General features: G+C 49.4%; 1 protein-coding gene across 2 annotated transcripts in view; it reads right to left on the reverse strand.

Annotated features, from left to right (window-relative positions):
- LOC137322091 (xanthine dehydrogenase/oxidase-like) overlaps nt 1–20,230 on the reverse strand; it is a 162,509-nt gene that overhangs the window by 109,924 nt on the left and 32,355 nt on the right. For both annotated transcript variants that reach the window (XM_067985171.1, XM_067985172.1), the window contains exons 3-6: nt 18,260–18,317; nt 13,151–13,247; nt 8,492–8,600; nt 509–635 (exon numbers count right to left, since the gene is read on the reverse strand). In XM_067985171.1, coding sequence (XP_067841272.1) covers nt 509–635; nt 8,492–8,600; nt 13,151–13,247; nt 18,260–18,317 — 391 coding nt within the window. The remainder of the gene's footprint in view (nt 1–508; nt 636–8,491; nt 8,601–13,150; nt 13,248–18,259; nt 18,318–20,230) is intronic.

Raw genomic sequence — 20,230 nt, forward strand, 5'->3', positions numbered from 1 at the left:
AGGCAATTTGATATGTACTTGAAGAAGACGAATTTGCAGGGTTATGGGGAAGAAGCTGGGGTATGGGGACTAAATTGGAGAGCTCTTTCAAAGAGCTCTAACTCCCGAGAGGCAGAAGAAGAACAAAAGAAGAACATTTCTTTAACGCTTTCATGTCCCCAGGACCTCCCAAAGCGCATCACAGCCAATCCGGAAATAAAAAGCTGGTATCAGTAAAAGTGACCATGAAACTGTTGTGCAAACCCAACTGGTTCACTTTAGGGAAGGAAACCTGCCGTCCTTACCCGGTCTGGTCCTGTATGTGCCTCCAGTCTCACACCAATGTGGTTGACTTTTAACTGCCCCTTTAAGTGATCTAACAAGCCTCTCAGTTGCAACGAGGAATGGGCAATAAATGCCGGTATTGCCAGCCACACCCACATCCCAAGAATGAATTTTTAAAAACTCTTCTACAGGGCAGGGCAGCTTATGGCCCCCCTGTCACTGAGTCACAACCAACATACTATACCTTGCAGGGTGTCTTCGATTTCCTCCATTGTGGGCTCCAGATTGTTCCGTAATAAGGTGTACACAGACATGATGATTCCGGGGGTACAGAATCCGCACTGGGAACCATGAGCTTTTGCTATTCGCTCCTGGTGAAGCAATGAAAGAAGAGGTTGACAGTAGGAAGGTTGATCAGCCATGGAATGCCTCATCAGTGGCAAAGAACTACACGGAGAGTGGGATTGGACTATCTCATGCGGAGAAAAGCACCAGCACAGACTCAATGGGCTGAACGGCCTGGCTTCTGTACTGGAACATCCACTGATTCTTTGAAGGTTATAAAGGAATGACAACATGGGATGGCATTCCTGGACATGGGCAGCATTTCATTGGCTGGAGAAGTTGAGTTATGACAATCCCGACCCTCATGTAAGTCTCAGTGTTTGTTTTCACACAAATGAATAGAGCTTTAACAAGTCATAGTTATTGCGGGGATAGATGGCATTTTGCCTGTTCCAAGCAATTGTACTGTTCCGCGCTAGGAATGGCCACACTGATTAAGGCTTGCCAATTTGACCAGCCATGTCCATAGAGTTACTGACACCCTGGGCCTGTAGTACTAGCCATGTCCATGGAGTTACTGACAGCCCTGGGCCTGTAGTACTAGCCATGTCCATAGAGTTACTGACAGCCCTGGGCCTGTAGTACTAGCCATGTCCATAGAGTTACTGACACCCTGGGCCTGTAGTACTAGCCATGTCCATAGAGTTACTGACACCCTGGGCCTGTAGTACTAGCCATGTCCATAGAGTTACTGACAGCCCTGGGCCTGTAGTACTAGCCATGTCCATAGAGTTACTGACACCCTGGGCCTGTAGTACTAGCCATGTCCATAGAGTTACTGACACCCTGGGGCCTGTAGTACTAGCTGTGTCCATAGAGTTACTGACAGCCCTGGGGCCTGTAGTACTAGCCATGTCCATAGAGTTACTGACAGCCCTGGGGCCTGTGGTAGTAGCCATGTCCATAGAGTTACTGACAGCCCTGGGGCCTGTAGTACTAGCCATGTCCATAGAGTTACTGACACCCTGGGGCCTGTAGTACTAGCTGTGTCCATAGAGTTACTGACAGCCCTGGGGCCTGTAGTACTAGCCGTGTCCATAGAGTTACTGACACCCTGGGGCCTGTAGTACTAGCCGTGTCCATAGAGGTACTGACAGCCCTGGACTTGTAGTACTAGCTGTGTCCATAGAGTTACTGACAGCCCTGGGGCCTGTAGTACTAGCTGTGTCCATAGAGTTACTGACAGCCCTGGGGCCTGTAGTACTAGCCATGTCCATAGAGTTACTGACAGCCCTGGGGCCTGTGGTACTAGCCATGTCCATAGAGTTACTGACAGCCCTGGGGCCTGTAGTACTAACCATGTCCATAGAGTTACTGACACCCTGGGGCCTGTGGTACTAGCCGTGTCCATAGAGTTACTGACACCCTGGGGCCTGTGGTACTAGCTGTGTCCATAGAGTTACTGACACCCTGGGCCTGTAGTACTAGCCATGTCCATAGAGTTACTGACAGCCCTGGGGCCTGTGGTACTAGCTGTGTCCATAGAGTTACTGACACCCTGGGCCTGTAGTACTAGCCATGTCCATAGAGTTACTGACAGCCCTGGGCCTGTAGTACTAGCCATGTCCATAGAGTTACTGACAGCCCTGGGCCTGTAGTACTAGCCATGTCCATAGAGTTACTGACAGCTCTGGGGCCTGTAGTACTAGCCATGTCCATAGAGTTACTGACAGCCCTGGGGCCTGTAGTACTAGCCGTGTCCATAGAGTTACTGACAGCCCTGGGCCTGTGGTACTAGCCATGTCCATAGAGTTACTGACAGCCCTGGGGCCTGTAGTACTAGCCATGTCCATAGAGTTACTGACAGCCCTGGGCCTGTGGTACTAGCTGTGTCCATAGAGTTACTGACAGCCCTGGGCCTGTAGTACTAGCCATGTCCATAGAGTTACTGACAGCCCTGGGCCTGTGGTACTAGCCGTGTCCATAGAGGTACTGACAGCCCTGGGGCCTGTAGTACTAGCCATGTCCATAGAGTTACTGACACCCTGGGGCCTGTAGTACTAGCCATGTTCATAGAGGTACTGACAACCTGGGGCCTGTAGTACTAGCCATGTCCATAGAGTTACTGACAGCCCTGGGCCTGTAGTACTAGCCATGTCCATAGAGTTACTGACAGCCCTGGGGCCTGTAGTACTAGCCGTGTCCATAGAGTTACTGACACCCTGGGGCCTGTGGTACTAGCCATGTCCATAGAGTTACTGACAGCCCTGGGGCCTGTGGTACTAGCTGTGTCCATAGAGTTACTGACACCCTGGGCCTGTAGTACTAGCCATGTCCATAGAGTTAATGACAGCCCTGGGGCCTGTGGTACTAGCTGTGTCCATAGAGTTACTGACACCCTGGGCCTGTAGTACTAGCCATGTCCATAGAGTTACTGACAGCCCTGGGCCTGTAGTACTAGCCATGTCCATAGAGTTACTGACAGCCCTGGGCCTGTAGTACTAGCCATGTCCATAGAGTTACTGACAGCTCTGGGGCCTGTAGTACTAGCCATGTCCATAGAGTTACTGACAGCCCTGGGGCCTGTAGTACTAGCCGTGTCCATAGAGTTACTGACAGCCCTGGGCCTGTGGTACTAGCCATGTCCATAGAGTTACTGACAACCCTGGGGCCTGTAGTACTAGCCATGTCCATAGAGTTACTGACAGCCCTGGGCCTGTGGTACTAGCTGTGTCCATAGAGTTACTGACAGCCCTGGGCCTGTAGTACTAGCCATGTCCATAGAGTTACTGACAGCCCTGGGCCTGTGGTACTAGCCGTGTCCATAGAGGTACTGACAGCCCTGGGGCCTGTAGTACTAGCCATGTCCATAGAGTTACTGACACCCTGGGGCCTGTAGTACTAGCCATGTTCATAGAGGTACTGACACCCTGGGGCCTGTAGTACTAGCCATGTCCATAGAGTTACTGACAGCCCTGGGCCTGTAGTACTAGCCATGTCCATAGAGTTACTGACAGCCCTGGGGCCTGTAGTACTAGCCGTGTCCATAGAGTTACTGACACCCTGGGGCCTGTGGTACTAGCCGTGTCCATAGAGTTACTGACACCCTGGGCCAGTTGTACTAGCCGTGTCCATAGAGTTACTGACACCCTGGGGCCTGTGGTACTAGCCGTGTCCATAGAGTTACTGACATCCTGGGGCCTGTGGTACTAGCTTTGTCCATAGAGTTACTGACAGCCCTGGGCCTGTAGTATTAGCCATGTCCATAGAGTTACTGACAGCCCTGGGGCCTGTAGTACTAGCCGTGTCCATAGAGTTACTGACACCCTGGGGCCTGTGGTACTAGCTGTGTCCATAGAGTTACTGACACCCTGGGCCTGTAGTACTAGCCATGTCCATAGAGTTACTGACAGCCCTGGGGCCTGTGGTACTAGCTGTGTCCATAGAGTTACTGACACCCTGGGGCCTGTGGTACTAGCTGTGTCCATAGAGTTACTGACACCCTGGGCCTGTGGTACTAGCCATGTCCATAGAGTTACTGACAGCCCTGGGGCCTGTAGTACTAGCTGTGTCCATAGAGTTACTGACACCCTGGGCCTGTGGTACTAGCCATGTCCATAGAGTTACTGACAGCCCTGGGGCCTGTGGTACTAGCCATGTCCATAGAGTTACTGACAGCCCTGGGCCTGTGGTACTAGCTGTGTCCATAGAGTTACTGACAGCCCTGGGCCTGTAGTACTAGCCATGTCCATAGAGTTACTGACAGCCCTGGGCCTGTGGTACTAGCCGTGTCCATAGAGGTACTGACAGCCCTGGGGCCTGTAGTACTAGCCATGTCCATAGAGTTACTGACACCCTGGGGCCTGTAGTACTAGCCATGTTCATAGAGGTACTGACACCCTGGGGCCTGTAGTACTAGCCATTTCCATAGAGTTACTGACAGCCCTGGGGCCTGTGGTACTAGCCGTGTCCATAGAGTTACTGACACCCTGGGGCCTGTAGTACTAGCCATGTTCATAGAGGTACTGACACCCTGGGGCCTGTAGTACTAGCCATGTCCATAGAGTTACTGTCACCCTGGGGCCTGTAGTACTAGCTGTGTCCATAGAGTTACTGACACCCTGGGGCCTGTAGTCCTAGCCATGTCCATAGAGTTACTGACACCCTGGGGCCTGTAGTACTAGCTGTGTCCATAGAGTTACTGACACCCTGGGGCCTGTAGTACTAGCCATGTCCATAGAGTTACTGACACCCTGGGGCCTGTAGTACTAGCCATGTCCATAGAGTTACTGACACCCTGGGGTCTGTAGTACTAGCTGTGTCCATGGAGTTACTGACAGCCCTGGGGCCTGTAGTACTAGCCATGTCCATAGAGTTACTGACAGCCCTGGGCCTGTGGTACTAGCCGTGTCCATAGAGGTACTGACAGCCCTGGGGCCTGTAGTACTAGCCATGTCCATAGAGTTACTGACACCCTGGGGCCTGTAGTACTAGCCATGTTCATAGAGGTACTGACAACCTGGGGCCTGTAGTACTAGCCATGTCCATAGAGTTACTGACAGCCCTGGGCCTGTAGTACTAGCCATGTCCATAGAGTTACTGACAGCCCTGGGGCCTGTAGTACTAGCCGTGTCCATAGAGTTACTGACACCCTGGGGCCTGTGGTACTAGCCATGTCCATAGAGTTACTGACAGCCCTGGGGCCTGTGGTACTAGCTGTGTCCATAGAGTTACTGACACCCTGGGCCTGTAGTACTAGCCATGTCCATAGAGTTAATGACAGCCCTGGGGCCTGTGGTACTAGCTGTGTCCATAGAGTTACTGACACCCTGGGCCTGTAGTACTAGCCATGTCCATAGAGTTACTGACAGCCCTGGGCCTGTAGTACTAGCCATGTCCATAGAGTTACTGACAGCCCTGGGCCTGTAGTACTAGCCATGTCCATAGAGTTACTGACAGCTCTGGGGCCTGTAGTACTAGCCATGTCCATAGAGTTACTGACAGCCCTGGGGCCTGTAGTACTAGCCGTGTCCATAGAGTTACTGACAGCCCTGGGCCTGTGGTACTAGCCATGTCCATAGAGTTACTGACAACCCTGGGGCCTGTAGTACTAGCCATGTCCATAGAGTTACTGACAGCCCTGGGCCTGTGGTACTAGCTGTGTCCATAGAGTTACTGACAGCCCTGGGCCTGTAGTACTAGCCATGTCCATAGAGTTACTGACAGCCCTGGGCCTGTGGTACTAGCCGTGTCCATAGAGGTACTGACAGCCCTGGGGCCTGTAGTACTAGCCATGTCCATAGAGTTACTGACACCCTGGGGCCTGTAGTACTAGCCATGTTCATAGAGGTACTGACACCCTGGGGCCTGTAGTACTAGCCATGTCCATAGAGTTACTGACAGCCCTGGGCCTGTAGTACTAGCCATGTCCATAGAGTTACTGACAGCCCTGGGGCCTGTAGTACTAGCCGTGTCCATAGAGTTACTGACACCCTGGGGCCTGTGGTACTAGCCGTGTCCATAGAGTTACTGACACCCTGGGCCAGTTGTACTAGCCGTGTCCATAGAGTTACTGACACCCTGGGGCCTGTGGTACTAGCCGTGTCCATAGAGTTACTGACATCCTGGGGCCTGTGGTACTAGCTTTGTCCATAGAGTTACTGACAGCCCTGGGCCTGTAGTATTAGCCATGTCCATAGAGTTACTGACAGCCCTGGGGCCTGTAGTACTAGCCGTGTCCATAGAGTTACTGACACCCTGGGGCCTGTGGTACTAGCTGTGTCCATAGAGTTACTGACACCCTGGGCCTGTAGTACTAGCCATGTCCATAGAGTTACTGACAGCCCTGGGGCCTGTGGTACTAGCTGTGTCCATAGAGTTACTGACACCCTGGGGCCTGTGGTACTAGCTGTGTCCATAGAGTTACTGACACCCTGGGCCTGTGGTACTAGCCATGTCCATAGAGTTACTGACAGCCCTGGGGCCTGTAGTACTAGCTGTGTCCATAGAGTTACTGACACCCTGGGCCTGTGGTACTAGCCATGTCCATAGAGTTACTGACAGCCCTGGGGCCTGTGGTACTAGCCATGTCCATAGAGTTACTGACAGCCCTGGGCCTGTGGTACTAGCTGTGTCCATAGAGTTACTGACAGCCCTGGGCCTGTAGTACTAGCCATGTCCATAGAGTTACTGACAGCCCTGGGCCTGTGGTACTAGCCGTGTCCATAGAGGTACTGACAGCCCTGGGGCCTGTAGTACTAGCCATGTCCATAGAGTTACTGACACCCTGGGGCCTGTAGTACTAGCCATGTTCATAGAGGTACTGACACCCTGGGGCCTGTAGTACTAGCCATGTCCATAGAGTTACTGACAGCCCTGGGGCCTGTGGTACTAGCCGTGTCCATAGAGTTACTGACACCCTGGGGCCTGTAGTACTAGCCATGTTCATAGAGGTACTGACACCCTGGGGCCTGTAGTACTAGCCATGTCCATAGAGTTACTGTCACCCTGGGGCCTGTAGTACTAGCTGTGTCCATAGAGTTACTGACACCCTGGGGCCTGTAGTCCTAGCCATGTCCATAGAGTTACTGACACCCTGGGGCCTGTAGTACTAGCTGTGTCCATAGAGTTACTGACACCCTGGGGCCTGTAGTACTAGCCATGTCCATAGAGTTACTGACACCCTGGGGCCTGTAGTACTAGCCATGTCCATAGAGTTACTGACACCCTGGGGTCTGTAGTACTAGCTGTGTCCATGGAGTTACTGACAGCCCTGGGGCCTGTAGTACTAGCCATGTCCATAGAGTTACTGACAGCCCTGGGGCCTGTGGTACTAGCCATGTCCATGGAGTTACTGACACCCTGGGGCCTGTAGTACTAGCCATGTCCATAGAGTTACTGACACCCTGGGGCCTGTAGTACTAGCTGTGTCCATAGAGTTACTGACAGCCCTGGGGCCTGTAGTACTAGCCATGTCCATAGAGTTACTGACAGCCCTGGGGCCTGTAGTACTAGCCATGTCCATAGAGTTACTGACAGCCCTGGGGCCTGTGGTACTAGCCATGTCCATAGAGTTACTGACAGCCCTGGGCCTGTAGTACTAGCCATGTCCATAGAGTTACTGACAGCCCTGGGGCCTGTGGTACTAGCCGTGTCCATAGAGTTACTGACACCCTGGGGCCTGTGGTACTAGCCATGTCCATAGAGGTACTGACACCCTGGGGCCTGTGGTACTAGCCGTGTCCATAGAGTTACTGACAGCCCTGGGGCCTGTGGTACTAGCCGTGTCCATAGAGTTACTGACACCCTGGGGCCTGTAGTACTAGCCGTGTCCATAGAGTTACTGACAGCCCTGGGGCCTGTGGTACTAGCCGTGTCCATAGAGTTACTGACAGCCCTGAAGGTTCATTTTTTGTTTCAGTTATCTCACTGAACAGCTATTGCTCAGACCCTGTGTGTGAAAGGATCCCCAGTCCATCCCGTAGCTTGGAGGAGAATCAACCAGATTCCCCGCTCCCGATCACTCTCCGATGACCCATGTTGGAATGGTGCAACCATCAGGTGAAGACAGGATTAGGTTCATGGTAAATGGCCCATCAGCATCATTGTGTGGACCCACAGAGGAAAAATTCCTACTCGCCAAGATACCAGAGACTGCTGATCCCTGTAAAACTGTACCTCAGCATAAACCACAGCCCCAACTCCCTTGCAGGAGAGGAGGCCGGGAAGGGGAGAAAGAAACAAGAATGTTTCAAACTCGAGTAACGCAGTTGTAAGTACTGCGAGTGGATGTTGGTAACGGCAGGAGTGATGTGGGCTGGACCTGGACAGGGCCCAGAAGCTCTCCATGTACATAGTGCCCATGGCTCATCTCCCCCTGCTCTCGACTCAGTCACATCGAATGCAACAAGTAATGGGGCCAGTATTAACGCAGAAGGCCCACCTGGACTGGGTGAAGGCGAGTGGTCGTGCTCCCAATTCCTTCCACGGTGGTCACGGCGGTGTGGTGCAGGGAGCAGAGCGGCGCTAGGCAGGCGTTCACGGCAATGTGTCTGTGACGGCACAGTCAAGGAGGATGGAGCATCGCACAACAACAACAACAACAACAACAACAACAACAACATGCATTTATGTAACGCCTTTAACATAATAAAACGTCCCAAGGCGCATCATAGGAGCGATTAGGAACATCGGAACAGGAGTAGGCCATTCAGCCCCTCGTGCCTGCTCCGCTATTTGATAAGATCATAGCTGATCTGTGATCTAGCTCCATATACCTGCCTTTGGCCCATATCCCTTAATACCTTTGGTTGCCAAAAAGCTATCTATCTCAGATTTAAATTTAGCAATTGAGCTAGTATCAATTGCCGTTTGCGGAAGAGAGTTCCAAACTTCTACAACCCTTTGCGTGTAGAATTGGAGGAGTGCACAGATCTCAGAGGGTTGTAGGGCTGGAGGAGGTTACAGAGATAGGGAGGGGCGAGGCCATGGAGGGATTTGAAAACAAGGAAGAGAATTTTAAAATCGAGGTGTTGCTGGACCGGGAGCCAATGTAGGTCAGTGCAGGGACGATGGGTGAACGTGACTTGGTGCGAGTTAGGATACGGGCAGCAGAGTTTTGGATGAGCTCAAGTTTATGGAGGGTGGAAGATGGGAGGTCGGCCAGGAGAGCATTGGAATAGTTGACTCCAGCGGTAACAAAGGCAAGGATGAGGGTTTCAGCAGCAGATGAGCTGAGGCAGGGGCGGAGACGGGCCATATCATGGAGGTGGAAGTAGGTGGTCTTGGTGATGGAACCGATTTGTGGTCGGAAGCTCATCTCAGGGTCAAATAGGACGCCAAGGTTGCGAACAATCTTGTTCAGCTTCTGACAGTGGCCAGGGAGAGAGATGGAGTCGGTGGGTAGGAAACGGAGATTGTGACGGGGACCAAAGGCAATGTCTTCGGCCAGCCCCAATATATAGTTGGAGGAGACTTTTGTTCATTCAGTACTGGATGTCGGACAAGCAGTGTGACAAATCAGAGATAGTGGCGGGGTCGAGGGAGGTGGTGGTGAGGTAGAGCTGGGTGTCATCAGCGTACATGTGGAATCTGACCTCGTGTTTTTGGATGATGTTGCTGAGGAGCAGCATGTGGAAGAGAAATAGGAGGGGGCCAAGGATAGATCTACAAAATGGGAAGCACGATACGTCTGTACACCATGAAGCGGTGTCCATTCACATGGGCGAGGTGGGGGAAGGAATGAGGTTCAGGGTGGAACTGCGAGGGTAAAAGGGCTTGGGAGGAACAGGTGACTTTGGACCTATAGTTCCCAAAGCTCTCCGCCACTGGGGCATTTCCTCACCTCATGTCTGGGTCTGTTGTAGACTAATTGATGGAGATTGATTGCAGTGATTAATAATGATAATGGAGTTGATAACTCCATTTTCATTGGATCATGTGACTACCAGGATGGTAGAAGGCAAACTAGATGGAGCTCGGTCTTTTTTCATCCAGCAATTTCTATCTTGCCATGTTCCTAAGCCCGCGCTCCAGCACTCCCAGCAGGGAGTGATATTCACAGGGGATGAGTGTTGGAGAATCGGGGCTGCTATGCCATATCTCTCTGTCTCTGAGCTGCACTTCCTCCTAGTTCGCTTGCCCATTGGGAATGTGGCATCGCAGAATTGATGAGACTGAAAACATCCAATCAATGTGACGCAGTCAGTAAGCAGTACAAGTTATCCTAACCATCTAAAGGTCTCCAGTCAGCCAGCATTTCAAATATTGAGTGCAATTTTGGGTATACAACTTTCAAAATGGCCATCAATATCTTCGATAGGATTCACGGAAGTGTAGCGAGGATGACTCTGGGACTTAGGTTCTACATGATGGAGAGAAACTCACAGAGCTGAACTAGTTTTCATTCGGAAAGAAAGTTTATTTTAATTGGAACTGATATACCTGTGTAATACAAGAGTGTGTTATTGTATAATAGGTGTGTTATACCTGTGTAATACAGAGTGTGTTATTGTATAATAGGAGTGTTATACCTGTGTAATACAGAGTGTGTTATTGTATAATAGGAGTGTTATACCTGTGTAATACAGAGTGTGTTATTGTATAATAGGAGTGTTATACCTGTGTAATACAGAGTGTGTTATTGTATAATAGGAGTGTTATACCTGTGTAATACAGAGTGTGTTATTGTATAATAGGAGTGTTATACCTGTGTAATACAGAGTGTGTTATTGTATAACAGGGTGGTTATAGCTGTGTAATACAGAGTGTGTTATTGTATAATAGGAGTGTTATACCTGTGTAATACAAGAGTGTGTTATTGTATAACAGGGTGGTTATAGCTGTGTAATACAGAGTGTGTTATTGTATAATAGGAGTGTTATACCTGTGTAATACAGAGCGTGTTATTGTATAATAGGAGTGTTATACCTGTGTAATACAGAGTGTGTTATTGTATAACAGGGTGGTTATAGCTGTGTAATACAGAGTGTGTTATTGTATAAAAAGGGGGGTTATACCTGTGCAATACAGAGTGTGTTATTGTATAATAGGAGTGTTATACCTGTGTAATATGTAACCAGAGGACACAGATTTAAGGTAATCGGCAAAAGAAGCAGAGGGGAGATGAGGAGAATTTTTTTTATTCAGCGAGTTGTTATGATCTGGAATGCACTGCCTGGAAGGGTGGTGGAAGCAGATTCAATAATAAATTTAAAAGGGAATTGGATAAATACTTGAAGTGGAAAAATTTGCAGGGTTTTGGTGAAAGATCAGGGGAATGGGACTAATGGGATAGCTCTTACAAAGAGCTGGCATGGGCACAATGGGACAAATGGCCTCCTTCTGTGCTGTATGATTTTATGATTCTATGATAATATGGAATGTATTATTGTATACTATATGGGAGTGTTATACCTGTGTAATGCTGAGTGTGTTAGTGTATAATAGGAGTGTTATACCTGTGTATATTTGAAACATACAAGATTCTGAGAGGACTCGATAGGGTAGATGCTGAGAGGATGTTACCCCTCATGGGTGTCTACCTTTGCCTTGTGACCTAGGGAAGCATTTCTTAATGTGCCAGGGAACTGAGCTGCAAACCCTGTCTGGTCATTGCTATTCAATACTGGATCACATTCTACCTCCATAAGATTGCACTTTACTCTTCGAAAGAAGTGAATCATTATGGTGGACCTTGACTTTAACGTTTAAGATATGAAGCAAATTTATTACACGAATAATGAACAAGCAAATAATCTAACAGTAGTAAATCTTTTATCTAACTCCTTGTGTGGGCAAAATAATCAAAAAGACTCCAAATCCACGAATTAATCTAATCTTTTACGGATGAGTTTTACATACATCCATGAGGGATGAGGGACTTCAGTTACATGGAGGGGCTGGAGAAACTGGGATTGTCTTCCTTAAAGCAAAGAAGGTTAAGAGGAGATTTAATAGAGGTGTTCAAAATCAAGAAGGATTCTGATAGAGTAAATAAGGAGAAACTGTTTCCAGGCACAAGGGTCGGGTAACAGATTTAAGGTAATTGGCCTCCTTCTGTGCTGTGTCATTCTATGTTTCTATGATACATGCAGTCATAGTATCATAGAACCATAGAAAGGTTACAGCAAGGAAGGAGGCCATTCGGCCCATCGAGTCCATACTGGCTCTATGCAAGAGCAATCCAGCTAGTCCCAAACCCCCGCCCTATCCCCGTAGCCCTGCAATTTTTTTCCTTTCAAGTACTTATCCAGTTCCATTTTGAAGGCCATGATTGAATCTCCCTCCACCACCCCCCCAGGCAGTGCATTCCAGATCATAATCACTCGCTGGGTAAAAAAGTTTTTCCTCATGTCACCTTTGGTTCCTTTGCCAGTCAGGGGACTTTTCACCTTCACTGACTGGGCAGCTGGAGTTGATCGCACGCCCATTATAAAACCTGTCCGGTTTTCATCCCATTGACTTCAGTGGGTTGAAGAACTGACGGATTCTACAACAGGGGGTGGGGTGATCTGCTCCGCCAGATGACCACTCAGACGGTGAAGGTCACAGTGACCCTCCCGCGTTTCTTCCCTTTCAGTAACGTTAGACCTGTCTCTTCTTTGCTGCTGTGAGATTTTCTAGCGAAATGCCTCTCTCACCGGATCTTCCAAATGCAACTGTCTCCAATCGGACAAAATTGCCTCTTATACCTTCAGGAAGAGATTTACCAGGACTTCCTGGATTTTGGATGTGGAGCCATTCAGCTTTAAGAAGGAGCCATCTGTCAAATACAAAATGTACCAAACACGAAGATGGTATATATTTGAAAATGGCCCTGTTTCCTCTCCCAGTCCATGGAGGAAGAAAAACAGGGGCAGCGGACTCCTCACAGGCAAAGGGCACCCTAAGGTTATTAGTATTTAGGCCTACTGCAGGAGTTAGCATTGCTAGTGGTTGGAGAGGGAGAACTGTTCAGTGGATAGAGTGCACACTGATGGGCCTTCCTATCTTTCCTTTCCCTTTTCACGTGTTCAAAATGTTCTATTGAATACCTACCGCAAAAAGAAAATAGATTAAGGTTTAGTGCTTCTGTTGATGCTGATTGTTAATGAAAGGATACAGGACCTTCCCTTGAAGTATGTCGTACTTGGAGACCATCACAGTGCAGGCCCCACATCCTCCTTCTCCACAGCCGAGCTTGGTTCCAATCAGGTACACTGACACAGTTATATTAAGGAAAGCATTGATCAACTGCTTCATACTTAACAAACACCAATCTAAATGAACCCTACTTGATTGTACCTACTGTTGCTGTTCCAGATGTAGGATGGGCATCACAGGACCACTGACACCGTGAGGACTGCAGAGGTTCAAGAAAAAACACCACCTTCTCAGGGTAATGAAGATTGGGTAATAATTCTTAACCATTCTTAAAATAATTCTTAAAAGATATGAGCCTAAAAAGGAGAGCTACGCATGGAGGCAGGGGGCATGGCTGAGGTACTAAATGAGTACTTTGCATCTGTCTTTACCAAGGAAGAAGATGCTGCCAAAGTCACAGTAAAAGAGGAGGTAGTTGAGATACCGGATGAGCTAAAAATTGTTAAAGGGGAGGTGCTAGAAAGGCTGGCTGTATTTAAAGTAGATAAGTCTCCTGGTTCAGATGGGATGCATCGTAGGTTGCTGAGGGAAGTAAGGGTGGAAATTGCAGAGCTGCTGGCCATAATCTTCCAATCCTCCTTCGATTTAAGGGTGGTGCCAGAGGACTGGAGAATTGCAAATGTTACACCATTGTTCAAAAAGGTCTGTAAGGATAAACCCGGCAACTACAGGCCAGTCAGTTTAACCTCGGTGGTGGGGAAACTTTTAGAAACGATAATTCAGGACGGGATTAATAGTCACTTGGACAAATGTGGATTAATAAAGGAAAGCCAGCACGGATTTGTTAAAGGCAAATTGTGTTTAACTAACTTGATTGAGTTTTTTGATGAGGTAAAAGAGAGGGTTGATGAGGGTAAAGTAGTTGATGTGGTGTATATGGACTTTCAAAAGGCATTTGATAAAGTGACACATAATAGGCTTGTCAGCAAAACTGAAGCCCTTGGAATAAAAGGGGCAGTGGCAGCATGGATACCAAATTGACTAAGTGACAGGAAACAGAGAGTAATGGTGAAAGGTTGTTTTTCAGTCTGGAGGAAGGTACACAGTGGTCAAAAGCAAAATACTGCAGATGCTGGAAATCTGAAATAAAAACAGAAAATGCTGGAGAAGCTCAGCAAGTCAGGCAGCATCTGTGGAGAAAGAGACAGAGTTAACGTTTCAGGTCGAAGATCTTTCGTCAGAACTGGAAGATGTTAAAGAGTTAAAGTTTTTGAGCAAGTACAGAGGGGAGGGAGAGGAGGGGAGTAAAGAACAAAAGGGAAGGTCTGATAGGGCGGAGGGCACGAGTGATTAAATGACAAAAGGGATGATGGTGCAAGGCAAGGAGGGTGGTAATGGGACAGGATAAGAAACAAGAGATTGATCAGGAGTAGCTGTAAATGGCAGCAGCAGAACCATTACCAGCACTGGCTGACTGAAAAAATGGGAGCAGTGGTTATGATCTGAAGTTATTGAAATCAATGTTGAGTCTGGACGGTTGGAAAGTGCCTAAACAAAAGATGAGGGGCTGTTCCTCGAGCTTATGTTGAGCTTCATTGGAACAGTGTAAGAGTCCGAGGACAGAGAGGTCAGAGTAGAAGTGGGAATGGAAATTAAAATGGCAAATGACCAGTAGGTCAGGGTCACACTTTCAGACAGAGTGGAGGTGTTCAGCAAAGCGATCACCCAGTCTGTGTTTGGTCTCCCCAATGTAGAGCAGACCACATTTTGTGCAGCGAACACAGTATACTAAATTGAAAGAAGTACAAGTAAACCGCTGTTCCACCTGGAAGGAGTGTTTGGGGCCCTGGACGGTGGGAAGGGAGGAGGTGAACAGGCAGGAGTTGCATCTACTGCGCTCGCACGGGAAGGTGCTGTGGGGAGGAGAGCGGGTGTTGGGGGTGATGGAAGAGTGGATTGGGGTATCGCGGAGGGAGCGGTCCCTTCGGAATGCTGAAAGGGGAGGGAGCGATGTGTTTGGTGGTGGGATCGTGCTGGAGGTGGCGGAAATGGCGGAGGATGATCCGTTGAATGTGGAGGCTGGTGGGGTGGAAGGCGAGGACAAGGGGGATCCGATCATGGTTCTGGGAGGGGAGGGAAGGGGTGAGGGCAGAAGTGCGGGAAATAGGACGGACACGGTCGAGGACCCTGTCAACTACTGTGGAGGGGAATCCTTGGTTGAGGAAAAAGGAAGATATATCGAAAGCACTGGTGAGGAAGGGGTATCATCAGAACAGATGCGACGGAGACGGAGAAACTGGGAGAAGGGAATAGAGTCCTTACAGGAAGCAGAGTGGGAGGAAGTGTAATTAATGTATCTATTGGAGTCGATGGGCTTATAATAGATATTGGTTGACAGCCTATCCCCAGAAATGGAGATAGAGAAGTCGAGGAAGGGAAGGGAAGAGTCGGAGATGGACCATGTGAAGGCGAGGTAAGCAAGGAAATTGGAAGCAATGTTGATTAAATTTTCCAGTTCGGGGTGAGAGCAGGAAATGGCACCGATACAGTCATCAATGTACCAGAAAAAGAGGTGAGGGAGGGGACCTCAATAGGACTGGAACAAGGAATGTTCCACGTATCCCACACAAAGGCAGGCATAGCTGGGACCCATACAGGTTCCCATAGCAACACATTTTATTTGGAGGAAGTGAGTGGAGTCAAAGGAGAAGTTGTTCAATGTAAGAACAAGTTCAGCCAGGTGGAGGAGGGTGGTGGTGAATGGGGACTGGTTGAACCTCCGTTCAAGGAAGAAGCGGAGGGCCCGCAGGCCATCCTGGTGGGGGATGGAGGTGTAGAGGGACTGGACGTCCATGGTGAAAATGGAATGGTTAGGGCCGGGGAACTGGAAACTGTTAAAGTAGCAGAGGGTGTCAGAAGATTCACAGATGTAGCTGGAAAGAGACTGGAAAAGGGGAGAAAAAATAGAGTCTAGATAGGAGGAAATAAGTTCCGTGGGGCAAGAACAGGCTGAAACAATGGGTCTGCCAGGGCAGTACTGTTTGTGGATCTTGGGAAGGAGGTAGAAGCGGGCTGTGCGGGATTGGGGGATTATGAGGTTGGAGGCCTTGGAGGGAAGATCTCCAGAGGAGATGAAGTCAGTGACGGTCTGGGAAACTATGGCTTGATGTTCAGCAGTGGGTTCATGGTCCAGGGTTGGTGATACAGTGGTGTTCCCCAGGGGTTGGTGCTGGGACCACTGCTTTCCTTGATATATATTAATGACTTGGACTTGGGTGTACAGGGCACAATTTCAAAATTTGCAGATGACACAAAACTTGGAAGTGCAGTGAACAGTGAGGAGGATAGTGATAGACTTCAAGAGGATATAGACAGGCTGGTGGAATGGGCATGTGGCAGATGAAATTTAACGCAGAAAAATGCGAAGTGATACATTTCGGTAGGAAGAACGAGGAGAGGCAATATAAACTAGAGGGCACAACAATGGAGTTTACGGTGGAACCGGTTGGGCCAGCGATGGAGTTTACGGTGGAACCAATTGGGCCAGCGACGGAGTTTACGGTGGAACCGGTTGGGCCAGCGACGGAGTTTACGGTGGAACCGGTTGGGCCAGCGACGGAGTTTACGGTGGAACCGGTCGGGCCAGCGACGGAGTTTACGGTGGAACCAATTGGGCCAGCGACGGAGTTTACGGTGGAACCGGTTGGGCCAGCGACGGAGTTTACGGTGGAACCAATTGGGCCAGCGATGGAGTTTACGGTGGAACCGGTTGGGCCAGCGATGGAGTTTACGGTGGAACCGGTTGGGCCAGCGATGGAGTTTACGGTGGAACCAATTGGGCCAGCGACGGAGTTTACGGTGGAACCGGTTGGGCCAGCGGCGGAGTTTACGGTGGAACCGGTTGGGCCAGCGACGGAGTTTACGGTGGAACCGGTTGGGCCAGCGACGGAGTTTACGGTGGAACCGGTTGGGCCAGCGACGGAGTTTACGGTGGAACCGGTTGGGCCAGCGACGGAGTTTACGGTGGAACCAATTGGGCCAGCGATGGAGTTTACGGTGGAACCGGTTGGGCCAGCGACGGAGTTTACGGTGGAACCGGTTGGGCCAGCGACGGAGTTTACGGTGGAACCGGTTGGGCCAGCGACGGAGTTTACGGTGGAACCGGTTGGGCCAGCGACGGAGTTTACGGTGGAACCGGTTGGGCCAGCGGCGGAGTTTACGGTGGAACCGGTTGGGCCAGCGACGGAGTTTACGGTGGAACCGGTTGGGCCAGCGACGGAGTTTACGGTGGAACCAATTGGGCCAGCGATGGAGTTTACGGTGGAACCGGTTGGGCCAGCGACGGAGTTTACGGTGGAACCGGTTGGGCCAGCGACGGAGTTTACGGTGGAACCGGTTGGGCCAGCGACGGAGTTTACGGTGGAACCGGTTGGGCCAGCGACGGAGTTTACGGTGAAAATAGATGCTGTCCCTAATCAGACTAAATTTGATATATTCTGATAATATAGACAGGCTATCCTATCCCTCTGTATCAGTCAGCAAAATACCCCAGTGTCACTGATTGTTAAACCAGCTGGTATAACATCAATTGCAGATGTTCGACATCTTGACCAGCACAGAATGGGAAGAAAATCCTTGGTCCAGTTTCTCTGGTTCTTATCAAAGATTGCTTTAAAGGGAGGGAGTGGTTAGAGTTTGGAACTCACTACCACAAGGAGTATTATAGATGCATTTAAGGAGAAGTTAGATAAACACATGAGGGAGAAAGGAATAGAAGTTTATGTTGATAGGGTTAGATGAAGAGGGTGGGAGGAGGCTCGTGTACAGCATAAACACTGACACAGGCCAGTTGGGCTGAATGGCCTGTTTCTGTGCTGTAAATTCTATGTTAGACAAGCAAAAATGACTGGCTTCTTTTCCTAGCTTTCTGAGGTGAAGAGGCATAGAAGGGAAGGCCATTTGTTTCATTTAACTTACATCTGCAGAGCTGGACATGTATAGGGAAAAGTATTTTCAGTTTTCCTTGAATCAGATTTGGGATTTGTGGCAAGGTTCAAAGATACCTCCTCCCCCAACAATCCCTGAGTGTCACCGATTGCCCAAACTGAGGGTCTCCTTTTGTGGATACATTTTCTTCTCAGGTAGCTGATCAGGTTCAATTCAGGATCCACATTTTTCTCCACAACCTGTGGACAATGAAGCAAAAAACACACACGGAAAGTTAGCAACTAACCAGCTCGTTTTACGAGGCTCGAGATTATTCTTTCAATTCCCTCACGAGTTGAGGAACTGCAAGCTGACTACTCAAAATGGCGGCAACTCCATTGGGGGGGGGGGGGGGGGGGGCTAGAATTCCTCCACTTTTAACAATTTTCCCCCCAACTTCGTCCCTTTCACACAGCATCCTGACTGGTAAAAATATACCGTTCCTTCATCGTTGCTGGGTGAAATCCTGGAATTCCCTACTAAAGAACAGCTTCGAAGCACCACGAGGAACTGCAGAGGTTCAAGGAGAAGGCCCATTATCACCATCACAGGGCAGCTCCCAGACCCACGGCCTCCACCACCTAGAAAGGCAAGGGCAATAGGTGCATGGCACCTCCAAGTTCCCCTCCAAGTCATACACTAACTTGGACATATATCATCGTTCTTTCATCGTTGCTGGGTCAAAATCCTGGAACTCCTAACAGACCTGTGGGAGAACCTTCACCACACGGATTGCAGTGGTTCAAGAAGGCGGCTCACCACCACCTTCTCAAGGGTAACTAAGCGTTAGGCATAAATGCCGGCCTTGCCAGCGACACCCACATCCCGAGGACAAATAAAAAATAATTCCTTGAATATCTACATAATGCATTCTTCCTTGGCCTTGTGTGCTCCTGGACCAAAATGACTGGGTCTGGATTATGCACGTTGTCTTCGCTTGTGAAGAGTATTCTGAAGAATTAGTTCAACATCTCTGCTGTTTCTGATTCCCCCAAGATTAAAATGTCCTTTGGATCCCCCTTTACTACCATTTCCCATTTTATTGTGTCCTCTACCCTTTTAATTGCAAGTAATATTTGTACCACAGAGAGAGTCCAACCAACTCCCCATGACATTCAATGGCATCACCATCGTCGAATCCTCCACCTGCAAAATTGACCAGAAACTCAACTGGACCAGCCACATAAATGCCATGGCTACAAGAGCAGGTCAGAGGCTGGGAATTCTATGGCAAGGGATTCACCTCCTGACTCCCTAAAGCTTCTCCTACAAGGCATGAGTCAGGATACGGGTGTCGCTAGCAAGGCCGGCATTTATTGCCCATCCCTAGTTGCCCTTGAAAAATGAAGGTGAGCATTTTACTTGCACCGCTGCAGTCCATAAGGTGAAGGTAGGGAGGTCTAGGATTTTGACCCAGCAACCATGAAGGAATGGCAATATATGTCCAAGTTGGGACAGTGTGTGACTTGGAGAGGAATTTGGAGGTGATGGTGTTCCCATGCACATGCTGCCCTTGTCTTTCTAGGTGGTGGATGTCGCGGGTTTGGGAGGTGCAGTCGAAGATGCCTTGGCGAGTTGCTGCAGTGCATCCTTTGTGCTGGTGGTGGAGGGAGTGGATGTTTAAGGTGGTGAATGGTGGAATTGGATTATTAGGGCTGAAATTCCCTGGGTGTTTCACTGGTCTCCCTCTGTAACTCCAGTGAGAGACTGACAAAAAAAGCAGGTGCCGGGTTTCCGGAAGTTTCCTATTTATGGGACAGAACCTTTTGTCCAGGAGGCCTTGCTCCTTTGGGCTCAGTCAGGACCCTGTGCATCGGAGTGGAGCTCAGTGAGGGGAGGTGTACCTGCGTCCACTTGAGCAATTGTGGGCCCCACCTGTGGAGGAAAATGGCCTGGACCCCTGAAGAACGAGGCCAAGAAGACCATGGTAAATTCGGAAGGAGCCTGGAGTAACCCCCCACACCCTCTCCGAGGATGCTAGAGTTTGCGTCCACCATGGCAGGCAGATGCACTGGAAGTAGCGTATGCATCTGTTGATGAAGGAAAAACTAGTTCCACCATTTGGTGATTCGGTAACTGGAGGATATAAATTTAAGAACAATACCAAATAAAT

Source organism: Heptranchias perlo, chromosome 5 (genome assembly GCF_035084215.1).
Source record: "Heptranchias perlo isolate sHepPer1 chromosome 5, sHepPer1.hap1, whole genome shotgun sequence".
NCBI lineage: Eukaryota > Metazoa > Chordata > Chondrichthyes > Hexanchiformes > Hexanchidae > Heptranchias > Heptranchias perlo.